At 52.7% G+C, this 16,433-nt stretch overlaps 1 protein-coding gene across 1 annotated transcript; it reads left to right on the forward strand.

The window, feature by feature from the left end:
- Positions 1–1,288: 1,288 nt before the first annotated feature.
- Positions 1,289–2,581, forward strand: CBY3 (chibby family member 3). The gene is given in 3 exon segments (XM_078066346.1): positions 1,289–1,300; positions 1,425–1,476; positions 1,799–2,581. Coding segments are annotated over 3 exon segments (828 nt in total). The 3' UTR covers positions 2,563–2,581.
- Positions 2,582–16,433: the final 13,852 nt, after the last annotated feature.

The following is a 16,433-nucleotide window of genomic DNA, read 5'->3' on the forward strand; positions in this document are numbered from 1 at the left end:
CCCCGAGATCATGACCTGAGCCGAAGGCAGACACTTAACCCACTGAGCCACCCATGGGCCCCTTCTATTCATTTTTATTATTTATTCCCTTCCTCCCACCTCTGTGCTGTTGGGGCCCCACAGAGCCCTTTTCCTGGTGATGCACTCACCCCACATGTGCCCTAAGTGTTGGCTGACAACTCACAGCTGCCCCTGCCAATAACTGATGGGAAATGAGGGTGTGGGAGAGAAGGGAGGGTACAAAAGACTGGCCTTCCTTTGGTAAGGAGGCCTAACTCTGTGGTGCAATTTATGCAGTTACCTGGGGGATGGGGCTGAAGCTAGTTTCCACTTGAGGCCACTCTCCTGCTTCCTTTGTTTCCCTGCCCTGTCCTGTTTCTCTCACACCCTTCTCCGGAGAGCACTTCCCCAGTAAATCACTCAAACAAGAATTCTCACCTCTGGCTCTGCTTCTGGGAACCTGACCCATACCACCCTCGGTAAGCCTCACGGGGGACTACCTTGTTCGTTCCCTTACATCAAATCCCTATCTCCGGCTCTGCAGAGCTGTGCCGGGAACGCAGCAAACACTCTACACATGTGTTGCAGGAATACGGGGAGAGCGCAGAGGCTGCTTTATGGCCGGACTGTGGGCAGCCCTCCTGTCCTGGGCTAGTCCGGCCTGGCGGCATTGTGAGTCACAGCTGGGGGAGAGCAGCTGAGCGGCTCAGACATGGGCCAGGCCCGGGGCAGCAGCTCAGCACCTCCGGCGCGTCCTCCAGGTGAGGCCCAACCTGCAGGGAGGATTCCTGGGGAGGGCCTCTGGGAGCATGCAGCCTCGCAGGCGGTCCGGCTGCACCCTCTCGGGCCCTCTTGGGGCTTTCAGGGATGTCGCCCGGAGTCAGATCTAGGGGACAGTACCATCCCCTCAGCCCAGCTACGTGCAAGAGGAACACGTGTGTATTGGATTGATGTAGGCATGACAGAGGGTTCCTGCCCTTTTCACCCTCCATGTGGGAGAAGAGGGAACATATAGTCCTTTTCCCGTAGACTAGAGTCAGCACTTCCAGGCTTTAGGGGAGACAGAGAATGAGACTTGTTACCTGTCCTTCAGCTTCCTTGAGGATGTAGTCTGCATACCCCCTATGGCCTCGAATCCTAAGCATTGGTCCTAGCCCACGGCACGTCACTGAGCATACTGAACTACTGTCATCCACACACACATCTGGGTTCCAAGCTGGACCAGGAGCATCTTGAGGGCGGCCACAGGCTAAGAACCCCTGCCCAGACCAGGTCTGGCCCAGGGCGCATGACGCCACTGGTTAGTTCAGATATCCTACCGAATACTTTTCTGAATCCAGAGCTAGCCCTGGCTTTGTAAACCAGCGGTGCCAGAATGCAGTTTAGGCCCTGGTCCCCCTTCCAGCTTCCTGTTGTATTCGCAGCCGAGCACCCTACACCGACCCTACTCCAAGCTCTTCCTCACGTCCGGAACAGGCAAGCCGTGCCCGGCTCTTCACTCTGCCTAGGGGCCCTCTCCCTCATCTACCCCCAATTCACCTAGCAAAGCCCTGCTTAACTTCTAAGTCCCTGTCTCTACCATGCCCAACTCCCGGGCCCCTAACCCCTTCCAGCAGTCCCGCCGAGGCTCGGAAAGCCAGGGTTGCGGTCCTCCGTCTGCACACACGTCCCCTGCGCCTGACGCACAGTGGTCTTTGGGGAAGGTAGTTTCAGGACACTTCCGTCGGCCCAGGGCGCAGGGACGGGCTCCTCAGCGGCCAGCAGCTGGCTGGCCCCTGGTGCCGGCCTCAGAGCTAAGCTCTGCCCACCGGTGCTCGCGGCCCGACGGGCCAGCCCATCCAAGCAGGCTGCTCACCCGGACTCTTGCTCCCCAGCAGTGCCCCTGGCTCGCCTTCATCGTTCCGGACACCGGGGCTCCGGAGGCAAGGGCGCAGCCCCGGTCGTCCCCGTCCTCGAGGCTCGGCACCGGGCACCCGCGCGCCGGACTAGGCCCACTCGGCCCTCGCCCTGGAGGCCTTCCGGTGCCCGGCCTCGGGCCACGCCGGCCGCCTGTGGGAGCAGCTCCGGCAGTTCTGGGCCGACCATTGCTCGCGGCGCTTCTCGCCGCGCCGCCCGCCGCTGCGCCGCATCTCCTCCATGTCCACCTTCTACCTGCTGGACCACCGGACGCGCCAGGCCGAGCTGGGCCTCAGCTACGGCGCGCCGCGCACGCGCCTGAGCGACGAGGCCTTCGTGTTCCGCGGCGGCCGCTGGACCGCCGAGGGGCTGCCGTTGCGGTCGCGGCCGCCGCTGTCCTCGCCGACCGTCTCGGGCTGGAAGCCGCCGCTGCCGCGGGTCAGGAGCCAGGTGCTCCTGGAGGAGAACAACTACCTGAAGCTGCAGCAGGAGCTGCTCATGGACATGCTGACGGAGACCACGGCGCGCATGCACCTGCTGGAGAAGAAGCTCGACAGCCAGGCCAGCCCGGTGGCCGCGGCGCGCGCCTGGCAGAGGAAGATGCGCAAGCGCGAGGGCGCGAGCGGCGCGCTCATGATCGAGCCGCGCGCTCTGGAGTCGCGCTGACGCAATAAAGCCCGTGCGGCGCACGCGCACTTCGCTGCTCGCCGCCGGCCGGGGCGCGTTCGTGGGCGGCGAAGGGGGCCCGGCGCGGGCTCCCGACTCGCGGGTAGGGACGGTCACCTAGTGCCCAGTGTGGACGGGTGACTCAGCCAGCAGCCGGTCCCGGGAGGGCGCGATAGGGCTGTGGAGGAAGGTGTGTGTGTGCGGCCCGCTGGGAACGCGGGACGGGGAGCCGGGCTTGCAGCCGGCAGTGCCCGCAGAGCGGGGCGGGGAAGGGGCGCGAGGACGGCAAGAAGGAGCGGGCAGGGGCATTCTGGGCCCGAGGGACCGAGGACCGAGTCTTGGGGGGCCGCGAAACCTTGGGCGCCCAGTGTTGGAGGGTGCGGGGAGGTGGGCAGGCCGACGGGGTCGGGAACCTCGCTCCTGGCTCCCCCCGCCCCGGTTTAGAGGCGCCGAGCGGGCCAGGGGGTTTCAGCCTGGCTCCAGAGTAGGTGTGTTTTACTCAGCTTTCTCGAACCTGGGCGCAGCCTCTCCCACCTGGCCGTGTGGCTTTGGGCGAGTCGCTTCGCTGTTCCAGGCCTCGCTTTTTCTCCTCCGTAGAAGAAAGGGTTTGTCTGACCCAGGGTACAAACAAGCCCTCTCCGGGGCAAATCCTGTGCACAGATAGGATTTGCTCCACCCACGTTGCTTAAAGATTTTGCATTCGTTGCCAACATTTAAGAATTTGGAGATTTCACATTAAAAATCCAGATTTCCTGTGTTCTCATGAAGAAGAGTCTTGGCCACCACCCTGGACCTTCATTCTGTCCAGCCCCAGTTTCCTTGAGCTGAAGTGCGGCTGTCACCTCCTGGTCGCTTCACTCCTTCCTTGTTGTAGGTGTCTGATTTTGATCTCTTCCTAGATCCCTTCTGGGTCCGTGTTCTTTCCCAGGATGTGGGGAGCCCATTTCCCCAACCCCCGTCCACACGAGGTATTATATAAGGTGCTTTGGGGAGTGGACTGTACTTGTGGTGACACTGGTCCTCGCAATCTCTAACCTTTTCCCTGGAATATAGACAGTGCATTTCTGCATCCACTGAAACTTGAGACTGGGGACACATTTCTCGAGGGCCATATGACAGCTGTGAGAGAAGTGGGTGTCCTGCCTCAGCCTTTGTTTCAGGCGCAGACTAGGGATTACTAAACATCTGCTTTGTATGAAGATGTGTCCTTATTCATTCAAGCAGCAAAACAATACAAAACAGGTCATTAGACACAAAATTGAAAAACATTTCTTTTGAGCAGTGCTTTTTTGTATTTTAATAATTCTATATTTACATTAACCTATATTAAACAAAGTATTTAAAATAGTTATGATGGTGAAATGAATTTTCCTTTTAAAATAACTAAGAAAGTGGGAGGGCCTGGCTGGCTTAGTCAGAAGAGCAAAGTGACTCTTGATCTCAGGGCGGGAGTTCGAGCCCTGCATTGGGAGTAGAGATTACTTAAAAAAAAAAAGAAAAATCTTGGGGCACCTGAGTGGCTCAGTCGGTTAAGCGTCTGCCTTTAGCTCAGGTCATGATCTCAGGGTCCTGGGATGGAACCTCCCCCCCACCCTCAGCAGGGAGTCTGCTTCTCTCTCTCCCTCTCCCCCCCATGCTTTCTATCTCAACTAAATCTTAAAAAGAATAAATAAAAATAAAATCTTTAAAATAAGAAAAAAATATATACAGAAAAGGTAATGAGAAGGGAATCAAAATGATACACTAGAAAAAAAATCAAACCCAAAAGAAGGGACTAATGGAGAAACCATACAAGTGAAAGACGCTAGACACAAAGGACCATGTATTTTGGGATTCTGTTTGCTTTTTTTTTTTTTTTTTAAGATTACACGAGTGGGGGGGGGTCGGGGAGGGGCAGAGGGAGAAGCAGACTCCCCGCCTAGCAGGGAGCCCGATGCAGGGCTCGATCCCAGAACCCTGGGATCATGACCTGAGCCGAAGGCAGACGGTCAACTGACTGAGCCACGGCACCCTGACATGATTCTGTTTATATAAAATATCCATAATAGGCAAATCCATAGAGACAGGAAGCAGATTGGTGGTTACCAAGGACTGGGGGGAGTGGGAAGGAGCGAGGTACTGCTTGGCAGGTGAAGGGTTCCCTTTTAGACTGAATAAAAAGGTTTTGGAACTGTTTGGTAATGGTGGCACAACAATGTGAATGTTCTAAAAGCCACCGAATTGTATACACTTCAGTGAGTTTTAGGTTAGGCAAATTTTAGACAATAAAAAAAAATGTAAAGGAAAGTGCTTTATATAAAAACATGGAGTAAAAACTATATGAGGTATGGGAAAATAGCCAAAATCGTAACAGCGATCCAAGAATGTCTAAAGTTTAGGGAATATTGCTTTGGCCAAACTACTTGAAAATAAATAGTTCTAGAGTAAAGTATCTGTCCTGCTAGACCAGCAGCAGGCAGGCAGGGAGCCCCATGTTTAGGGAAAGGCATCCAAGTGGCTAAAGGGCCCAAAATAAATGGAGCAGGATGATATTTTGAGATATCTGACTTTGTTCTTTCTGCTGTGGAATTTCACCCCCTGACGAGGCAGCCGGGCTCATTGCCCCAGGGAAGGATGTGACAGAGCAGAAAGCAGGAACAAAGGACTCTTTGTGGCTTTCACCTCCTACAGCTCAGAACTCTCTGGGTATCTAGAGCTTTGCAAAAAATATTTTTGGGCTTGAAGAGGGAGGTCAAAAAGGTCACAGATTTGTCAACAGCAAGAGGGAAGATGAAGGGAAATGGAAGTAGAGAACCTGGTAGATCTTCCATCTTGGAAAACATAGCCTTTCTTGACCCGACATGACTTTCCAGCTACTGCCCCATTTCTCTGCTTCCTTTTGTAACTAAACTCCAAAAAGTTGCTTGTATTCACTGTCCTCAATTCTTCCCCTCCCTCTTCGCTCTTAACCCCCCTCGAGTTTGGGTTTCTCACCCCCAACTCTCCCCAGCCTGCTCTCCTTACAGACGCCATCACCCTCCAATGTTATTGACTTTGGTCAATTCTCTGCCTTCGTCTTGGCCCATTAGCTGCATTTCTTGCAGTTGACCCCTCCCACTCCTCCTGGAAACACTGTCTTCACCTGGCTTCCAAGGCACTACGAGCTCCTGGGCACTATTTCCCTCCTCCCTCCCCATTCCTCCTCCTCAGTATCTGGCTGGTCTTACTCTCACTTCCTTCAGATGTCTGCCTAAATATCACCTTTTCAGTGTTTTCCCTGATGACTGTTTAAAGGAGTCCATCTTCTTCCCAACCCAACCAAAGTGGGACAACGGATCCTCCTTGCCCGTTTTGTTTTCTAACGTCCGTAACCCCTTGGCATGCTATTTTACTGTTGGTCTCCTCTGCCCCCCACCACTAGGACATAAGCTCCTCAGGGCTTTTCGTTCTGTTCTTTCCTGCATCTCATTGTAGAAAAGTCCTTAACAACACTTAGTAGGCCCTTTCCACATACTTCTAGAACGCACAGAGGTCTACAGAGGCAGGCAGCTGAGTCCCAGGGAGCCGACGGCGTGTGGCCTTTGGTATTGTCCCAGATTTCTGATCCCTGCGAAGGCAAGAAAGGTGTACTAGATGTTCTAGAACTTTTGGTTCCATCCAATCAGCCCACCTCTGACTTCAGCCACAGCAAGGGTAGATGGCTCCGTGGACACTGTCAGTGCCTCATTTCCAGCGGCTACTGTGGCTTTCTCCTAAGCCTCAGGAGCTCTCTCAACCCCACAGGCCTAGCCTGGGAGTGCAGGTAAGCGAATGCCTTCAGCCCATAAGGGATGGGAGCCAAAATAGACTTTGTTGACTTTTCCTTCTGCCCTGTGTCACTCTCCTCACTCCCTCTCTCCCATTTCCTGGATTCATCTACCAAATCAACTGCACCCAAGTTCTAGGCTCAAGCTTTTATGGGGATGCAAGCTAAAACAGTAGGGAGTAGCCCTAGAAGGGACACTGTGGGGATAGGAATCTAGAACTATGGCTCATCCACCATTCAGAAGGCAACAGTGACTTCTCACCACTATTGGTCAGTGGGTGGTGCTAACTCCTTGCGTCCTGGAGCATGAGACTCTTACCTTCTGTAGATTGGAATAAGATAGAAGTGGAAGGGAGAGCTTGGCTTATGGAGTAGCTTTGGCACTTGAAAGATAGGAGGGCAGCTGTAGCTACAAGGATTATGGAGGCGGCTAGTTTTTCTAAACCTGCTTTAGAAACTTTACTGAAAGAAGATAAGGCTCAAGTGAACCCCCTTGACAGGGCGTGATATGAAAGCCAGAAAGTCTCCTGAGGCAACGTAAGGAAATGCTCACTTTTGCAGCCAGAAAGCAGAGCATGCTGGCAGCGAGGCCCACGATGTGATCGTAAGGGCTGCAGAGCTGCAGAGGAGACCCGTCATCCACAGCAATTTTCCTGTGCTATAAAGTCAGGCCATCGAGGGGGGTGCTGTGGAATGCGATCTTAAGGCCTGGCATGGGGATGTTTGGGTGGATATACCTAAGGATCTTGAGCCCCAGAGCCCCCGAATGCCCCTGGCCAGCAGCTGCTGCTTCCTTCCCCCCCACTTGATAGAGAAGAATAGCCTCGTTTTGCCCGGAGGCCACGCAGAGATCGCACCTGAGCCGATTGTCTTATGAAATGATGCTCATCACTGTGGAGATCACCTCTGCCCATTGCCTCCAGACCAACAACTAGAACTGGGCTCTGCTTAGCCTCAGCAGTGAAGCGCAGTCCCTCCTCTAGGAGGAAATAGCTCAATTGCCCAAAAAGTTGCAGGAACGGTCTAACCACAGGACCTAAGGGCAGCACATGCAGGAGTGGATCCTGAGGGTACTAGATGGGGGTGGGATATATAATATTGGGTAACGAGTTGATTGGTAATGGGAGCATTTCCCATGACTCAAGACCTAAAGTCCTGCCAAGAACACCCAGAGCTTATCCTAATGCCTCCAGAAGTTTGGACACATTGGTGGCCTCAGTCAATGACCTGGAGATGCCAGAGTTGCCTTGGCTGAGTTTGGAAGAAGGAGCCTGAAGGCTCAGGGGGAGTGGGGATCTTAGAGTGGGTTTATTACATAAAACCAGAAGATTCACCATTTGTTCCTTTTTTTTTTTTAAGATTTTAAAAATTTGGGGCACCTGGGTGGCTCAGTCGTTAAGTGTCTGCCTTCGGTTCAGGTCATGATCCCAGGGTCCTGGGATCGAGCCCCGCATCGGGCTCCCTGCTTGGTGGGAAGTCTGCTTCTCCCGCTCCCACTCCCTCTGCTTGTGTTCCCTCTCTTGCTATATCTCTCTCTGTCAAATAAATAAATAAAATCTTAAAAAAAAAAAAAAGTTTAAAAATTTATTTGAGAGAGAGAGAGCATGAGCGGGGGGGGAGGGACAGAGGGAGAAGCAGGCTCCCTGCTGAGCAGGGAGTCCCACGTGGGGCTCATCCCAGGACCCCCGGGATCATGACCTGAGCCAAAGTCAGACAGTTAGCCGACTGAGCCACCCAGGCGCCCCTATTCGACTGTTCTTCGGCGGCTGCCCAGAGGATGTCCCTCTGCTGAGGCAGTAGGGGATGAGACAGTGAGGGGCCATTGAGTCATCTGGGAGCTGTTGGTGGCTGACCCCCGTGGGCCAGAGTTGACAGCAGTTGATGCTGCCGTGGAGCTGGGTTTCCTAGTGTCATTGGAAATGAGGGGATTCTCGCATGGCATTTAACTGTTTGGATGATGACGACGTGATACCTCACAGAAGAGAGAAGGGCGTTCTTACCATGCCTTGCAGCAACAAGGGGGGTCTTGCTCCTCAGAGCTCTCTGGCAAGGCCATGGTGTCCATAGGGGCAAAATACACGGGCAGCCAAAGGAGGCAGAGAGTGAGCGCTAGCTCGGGGTTGGGGAGCAAGGACGAGAGACGCACCTGCAGAGATCTGACTTGCTGTTAAAATGCCTTCGTATCAGGTCAGTATTTAGACGTGTCCTAGGAAAAGCTCCACCGTTGACGTGGTTTCTACCACTGCAGGGGAGCGGCAGGTGTGACATACAAAGTAAGTTACACAGAAACATTTTAAAACCACATCCCCTGCACCCCTGAAAATGTGGAGTGAGACGTGTCCTGCCTACAAAGCCTAACAAGGAGCCTGGGCAGTATGAGACGCTGAGAAGTGGGACCGCGACGGACCACCTTTGGCTGTGTCGCAGTTCAGGCTGCTATCAAAATTCCATAGACTGGGTGGCTTTTACGCAGCAGAAGTTGGCGGGAATTTCAAGATCAGGGTGCCCCCATGGCCGGGCGAGGGCTGTCTTGCAGATGACCCACTTCCCCTTGTGTCCTCACATGGCGGAGCAGGGAAGCATGCTCTCTCTCCACTCCTAATCCCATCATGAGGGCTCCGTGTCACGATCTCCTCGAACCCTGATCTCCGGAGGCCCCACCTCTCAATGCCATCACATGGGGAGGGAGGGTTTTGCCATATGAATTTGGGGGGGGTGGGGGAGACACAGTCCCTAACAGGAGGCAGATGCCAGAATCAGAAGCAGGCTCAGCCGGCAGCAGTGAGGGGCCCCAGGACCTGCCCCTCAACCCACCCCACCGGCCCGGTGACGGATGGCAGCCGGGCGGGGACGGGGTCAACAGAAGTGCCCAGTGGTACGGATGGTCGCACAACAGTGTCAATGCGGTTACCACCACGGAACTGCACCCTGGACGGTGGAGGCGGTCCGTTTCCCGTCCCGGGGATCTTCCCGCCAGAAACAGGAGGACCACGTGGTTAACGGCGACCGTGCGGAGCGGGGTCCAGATGGCAGAGCAGCGCGGCCGCGAGGAGGGGCAGACCGTAGCCGGAAAACTGTCCGGAAGGCAGCCTGCAATTGCCAGACAGCCGTGCGTTCGAGAGCGTGTAGGATCACAGGGAGAGGCCCAGACGTGGCGGCCCTGTGTCGGCGGGGACTGTGCCTCCCGCTTCCGGAGGGGGCCCGGCCGGCCCGGTGTCTGCCCCACAAGCAGCCGCTTCCCGGTCTGTCTGGGAGCGAAGCCGCACAGCACGGGCTCCGTGCCCCACAGCCGGCCCCGGTCACCCCACCCTCGCGCCCGCCGCCCCCGCCGTCAGTTCTGACGCAGCCGAGTCTCTGCTGCTCCGGGGGCGCTCCTAGCAGGTGGACCCCCTCCCCCGAGCAGGCTGGGAGGCCCCCGCGTGCAGCGCCTGGCCTGCCGCCCGTCCTCGGCGTGTCCAGAATGAGAACGAGCGCGCTCAGAAGCCGGTGCCCAGGATGTCCCATGTGCCCCCGCACACACGGGGGACAGGATGCCACAGAAGCCTGTGCAGCCGCAGGGGACTGCGAGGGAGCAAAGGCCCACGGGACTCGCGCCGTCGGCAGGAACAGCACCCGCGGGGAGAGAGGAGGCCTCGCGGGGGACCCTGGGGAGCAGGGTGGCCTAGGGCTGCCGCTGGCACCGCTGTCCCTGGAGCCACGGAGCAGGAGCCTTGGCCCCTGCCCCCTTGGGAGCCACCACCAGTGGCCTGTCTGTTGCTTTCTGTCCCCTCCTAATATATTTAGCAATACTGTGATATCACCTACTCAGTCCGTTTTCAACTGGTCCGTGTCCTAGTTCTGATCAGCCAGGGCTGAATTGAAGTCAGGGGACGAAGCAACGTCTCGGGGACTCCGCGGGCTCACCGGGGGTGGGCTGGGTGTGGACCCTTGAGACCCATGTCCTGGGGTTATGGCAGCAGGTGCACTGCTCTCCTGGGGAAAGTGCAAGGCTGCTCAGTGGCTTGGGGGTGTGGATGACCGTGGAGGGGGGCCTGTGCATGGCCGGAGAAGGGGAAACAAATGGGACTGGGGGGCGTGAACCCTCATGCTGGGCAGGCCTCTGAAGACACACATCAACCGGTAACAATGTATGGGCATTAATTGGCTCCTGATTTTCAAACAAACTAACTGAAACAAACAAAACCACCAATCCCACCCCCCAACATATAAGACAACTGGGGAAAGATGGAAACAGACTATTTAATATTACAGAATTGTTAAATTTGTGTAGGCATGGGCGCCTGGGTGGCTCAGTTGGTTAAGTGACTGCCTTCGGCTCAGGCCATGATCCTGGAGTCCCGGGATCGAGTCCCGCATCGGGCTCCCTGCTCGGTGGGGAGTCTGCTTCTCCCTCTGACCCTCTCATGCTCTATCTCATTCTCTCTCTCAAATAAATAAATAAAATCTTAAAAAAAAAAAAAGTTTAAAAAAAAAATTTGTGTAGGCATGATATAGAAGGGTTACATTTTGTGTTTTTAAAATCCTTATCTTTTGGGGCCCCTGGGTGGCTCAGTCTGTTAAGTGTCTGCCTTTGGCTCAGGTCATGATCCCAGGGTCCTGGGATCAAGCCCCGCATCGGGCTCCCTGCTCAGTGGGGAGCCTGCCTCTCCCTCTTCCCCTCCCTTGCTTGTGCGCTCTCTCAAATGAATAAAATCTTTTAAAAAATAAATAAATAAAATCATTCTCTTTTGGAGAGAATTAGTAGAATCCTTACAGATGAAATGATAAGGTGTCTGGAATTTGTTTCCAGGTGGTCTAGGATGTGGGCAGGGGAAGTGGGTGGGGGTGCAGATGAAAAGATGCGGTTATAAGCTGGTACATGAGGGCTCACCATACCATCCTCTCTACTTTTGTGTGGTGGATATTTTCCATAATAAAATTTTTTTCAAAAGGAAAAAAGAGGGGGCGCCTGGGTGGCTCAGTTGTGAAGCGTGTGCCTTCGGCTCAGGTCATGGTCCCAGGATCCTGGGATCGAGCCCCGCATCGGGCTCCCTACTCGGCCGGAAGCCTGCTTCTCCCTCTGACCCTCCCCCTGCATGTGTCCCTTTCTCGCTGTGTCTCTCTCTGTCGAATAAATAAAATCTTTTAAAAAACAAACAAACAAAAAAATGCTGACACTTAAAAAAAAAAAAAAAGGAAAAAAGAGAAGCCTGAATTTTCCCTGAACCATTAAAGAGATTTAATTAGTCATTACAAATCCCGCAAAGAAAATACCGAGCCCAGCTGGCTTCACAAGGCAGGCTCCACCAAACTGGCAAGGAACGGATCATCTCAACCGGAAAAGAACAAACTCTTCCAGAGAACGGAAAGAGAGAACGTTCGTTCCTCAGTGCATGACCAGCATAGCCGAGAGCAAACTGTGTGCCAAAGAAAGCCACGGGCCATTCTTACCAGGACGATGGAAGCAATTAAATTAGCTAGTAATAAAAAGATAACTGCAAAAATCCCTGCAAAATATTAGCAAATCAATTTCAGCAGCGTATTAAAATGACGATGTGTCATGATCAAGTTGTGTTTATTCCAGGAATACGGAGATGAATTAATGCTGGAGAATCTATAAACGTACCATACAAACAGATTAAAGAAGGAAAAACCATATAATAGATGCCAAAAAAGTATTTGATAGTCCACCTGAAAAAAAATTCTTACTAAAACCTAGAAATAGAAAGGAATTTCCAACTAAATAGAAGATATTGGGACGCCTGGCTGGCTCAGCCATTGGAGCATGTGACTGTCCATCTTAGGGTTGTGAGTTTGAGGCCACGTTGGGTGTAGAGATTACTTAAAAATAAATCTTAAAAAAAAGATATCGTCCAAAAACTTACATTCATTGTTTTAAAAATGTTAAGTATCGTTTATTATCCTATTTTGTGAACAATTAACTGCTGATACTCAAAGTGTATAATTTACGGGCGCCTGGGTGGCTCAGTTGGTTGAATGTCTGACTCTTGATTTCGGCTCAGGTCGTGATCTCAGGGTCGTGCAATCGAGCCCGGCATCGGGCTCCACACTCAGTGGGAAGTCTGCCTGAGAATCTCCCTCTCTCTCTCTCCCTCTGCCCTTCCTCCCGCACCTGTGCTCTCTCTAAAAATAAATAAATCTTAAACAAAACAAAAAACCAAAGCATATAACGTGATGAGTTCCTATGTATCTACATACCCATGAGACCATCACCACGATCAAGACAATGAACATATTCATCACACCCCAAAGTTTCCTCGTGCCGTAAGGGGCACCCCTGCCCTCCTCCCCCTGCCCCAGGGCACCACTGATCTGCTTTTTATTATTATAGATTAAGTTTCATTTTCCAGAATTTTCTGCAAATGGAATCATACAGTATGTACTTTTGAAAGCCTAATTTCTTTTACTCTGCAAAAGTACTTCAGGATTCATTTATGTTATTCAGCACATCAGGATGCCTTTCTACTGGTGAGTCCATTGTGTGGAAATACCGCAGTGTATCCATTCCTCTGCTGGTGGAAATCTGGGTTGTCCTCAGTTTGGGGTTATCATTTATTTTACTATTGTATTATTTGTTATAAATAAAGCTGCTATGAACATTTGTGTAAAAGCCTTTGTGTGGACATGTGTTTTCATTTCTCTTGGGTATGCTAACCCTGTTTCAATTTCTGAGGAAGCCAGACTATTTTCCGAGGCAGCCACACCATTTACATTACCACTAGCAATGTGTGAGGGTTCCATCTTTTCCATAGCCTCACCAATACTTGTTACGTTCTGGGGGGTTTTTGTTCATTTTGTTTGTTTTTTAATATACCCATCCTGTGGAAGAAATCTCAAAAATCACCAACCCTCTTAGGGGCTCCTGGCTGGCTCAGTAGACATGCAACTCCTGATCTCAGGGGTTGTGAGTTTGAGCCCCACGTTGGGTGTAGAGATTACTTAAAAATAAAATCTTAATGGGGCGCCTGGGTGGCTCAGTTGGTTAACCGTCTGACTCTTGGTTTCGGCTCAGGTCATGATCTCACGAGATCAAGCCCTGCATCAGGCTCTGCGATCAGCGTGGACTCTGCTTGAGATTCTTGCTCCCTCTGCCCCTCCCCGCCCTGCACCCTCTCTCTCTCAAATAAATAAATAAATCTTTAAAAAAAAAATCACTAGCCCTTCTAAGGCTATGCTTATGGAGATTGCAGAGAAGTTAATCCAACAAACTCTATACTAATTAAAGTTTTCAGAAAATTGTGTACACATTTACACATTTCTGAATGCGGAAGTATGAAACAAGATAGGTATGGAGATGGGGCTCAGTTGGTTAAGCGTCTGCTTTCGGCTCAGGTCATGATCTCAGGGTCCTGGGATTGAGCCCCGCATCAGGCTCCCTGCTCAGCGGGGAGTCTGCTTCTCCCTCTCCCTCTGCCTCTCCCCCCCCGCTTGTGCTCTCTCTCTCTCTCAAATGAATAAATAAAATCTTAAAAAAAAAAAAAGAAGGTAAGCATGGAGAGGTCCAGCTGCACCCTTGTCCCTTCTAGCCTGATCCTTCCTCCCCGCTAGGTAAATGTTTGTATTGATTTATTTATCCTTCCATTGTTTCTATTTGAAAATATAAGCATCTATATCTGTTATTTCCTCCTTTTCTTGGATGCTGTAGCATACTGTGAAATCTGTAAAACCTCTTGCTGTGTTCACTTAGTGACATATTCTGGAGGTCACACCTCAGCAGGACCTAGAGATGCCCCTCGTTCTTTTTTTTTTTTTTTTTTACAGATTTTATTTATTTTTGCAAGAGAAAGAGCTTGTGAACAAGCAGGGGTGGGGGGGGCAGGGAGGGACAGAGGGAGAAGCAGACTCCCCACTGAGTAGAGAGCCCTATGTGGGACTTAATCCCAGGACCTCAGGATCATGACCTGGGCCGAAGGCAGACGCTTAACTGACTGAGCCACCCAGGCGCCCCTACACCACATTTTGTTTATCCACTTATCTGTCAATGGACATGTGAGTTGCTTCCACCTTTTGGCTGTTGTGAATGGTGTTGATAGGAACATGGGTGTACAATGATCTCTTTGAGACCCTGCTTCCAATTCTTTAGGGTATATACCCAATGGAATTGCTGGATCAGATGGTACTTCCATGTCACACTATTTTAGGAATCCAAACCAAACTTTTCCATAGTGGCGGCATCATTTTACATTCTCATCGACAGTGCACAAGGGTCCCAGTTTCTCCGCATACTTGCCAACACTTGTTATTTTCTGTTTGTTTTTTCTTGTAAGATTTTATTTATTTATTTGAGAGAATTCGAGACAGAGCACGAGCAGGGGGTAGAGGGAGAAGCAGACTCCCCACTGAGCGGGAGCCCGATGCAGGACTCGATCCCAGGACCCTGGGATCACAGTTAACCGACTGTACCACCCAGGTGCCCTGTTTTGTTGTTTTTTAACAGCCATTCTGATGGGCGTGAGGTGGTGATATCTCATTGTGCTTTTGTGTTTCCTGTCTTCTGCTCATATAATTAATACTGCAATAAAAAGCCTTGTGTATAAGGTGGGATGCTCAATCTTGCTCATGAGAATAGAAATCCAAAATAAAAACGCACTAAGATGTCATGTCTCACCTGTCAGATCAGCAAAAACCCAAAGTCTGCAACTTCTCTGCTGGCAAGGCTGTGGGGAAGCAGGCGCTCACTAAGTTGTTGGGAAATGCAAAATGGTACAACTGCTTCATACCAGGATCTTACAACATGTAGCAAAGTTGCAGCTGCCTTGACCCTTTAGCCAAGCAATCCCACTTCCCAGAATCTGTCTCAGACACACACCCTGGTGTAAACGTCCCTGAGATGAAGAGTTTGGGTAGTTACTGTGGATGACTTCCTTAGGGTCCCCTTGTCCCCTCTGGGTCCCTTTCTCGGGTGGGGTTCTGAGATCACGTGCACCTCTTCAGCCTTCTCATCCTGAGTCGAGCGCCTGCGGGGAGAGCACCCTGAGGAGGCTTTGCACCCGTGCAACTGGACAGAATCTCCTGCAAGCCTGTGCCAGAGGAGGGGGTCTCAGGAGGCAATGGATAAATCCTTCTCTCCTCCTTGGGAGGATGGTTCTGAGACACAGTCCGTAAAGTGGCCCGCAATGCCCTGGGAGACAGAGCGGGGCAGGACCACCTTGGTGATGCGGAGTGGTGTTAGCCTCTCTCTCCTCTCCTGGCCACACGCCTTACCCTGTCATCTCCTAAAGCCACTCCCCACAGGCTCTGCTTTCTGGGGGACCCAGGCCAAATCAGCTGTAGAACATGCACTCTCAATCAAATTAATACAAGCTTGCAAATGCGTCCAGCAGTATGTTTAGTGTTCACAGAGCTGGGTTTAAAACGAAAAACAAAAGTCCTTACCCCGCCCCAGTGCAATTCCGCAGAGGGAACCGGTGAAAATAGTTTCCAAGCGCTTTTTCAACGCACAAGCCAGCAGAGGACCTCGGGCTGAATCACCTCCGCAGGCGCGGCCGGCCAGCCCGCGTTCTCCGGGTTTCGGGGGGATCGGGCGCCCCCTGCTGGTCACGCGAAGCCGGAGCCGGTGGTGCGTCCCAGAAAGGCCGACACCTTCCTTGGCGAGGCTGGGGCGCGGGCGTGCTTTGCACGTTTCCCGCTCGCGAGGCTGCCTTGAGGTTCTCGGCAGCCCGCTCCCTGGAGTGGTTCACCAGCCAGGAGCCAAGCCCTTTCCAGCTGCGCCCGGCCCTGAAGTACGCCTTCCACCGCCCTTCCAGCAGCTTGCAACGTCAGCGTTCCGTTTGGCCAGGTGCCCTTGGCTCCCCGACCCGCTGGAGCGCGGGGAGCACTTGGCGCTGGATTTGGACGTGGCCCAGAGTCCAGGTCCGCTCTGCCCACTTGCTGGAGCTCTGTGCATCTCTCTGCGCCTGTTCCTTGGAGATTGGGGACCCAGCGGACAGAGATGCTGAAGCACCCAGCAAGGGGAGGAAGGGGGGCTGATTCGGACACCGTCCTTGAACCCCAGCTGCCTGAACTTGTGTGCGCTCCCCATTCTCCTCCCGGAACCCAGGCCCCCAGCTCCTGACCGTCCCTCCCTACTGTGGTTCTTTCTAATCAG

Source organism: Halichoerus grypus, chromosome 2 (genome assembly GCF_964656455.1).
Source record: "Halichoerus grypus chromosome 2, mHalGry1.hap1.1, whole genome shotgun sequence".
Classification (NCBI taxonomy): Eukaryota; Metazoa; Chordata; class Mammalia; order Carnivora; family Phocidae; genus Halichoerus; species Halichoerus grypus.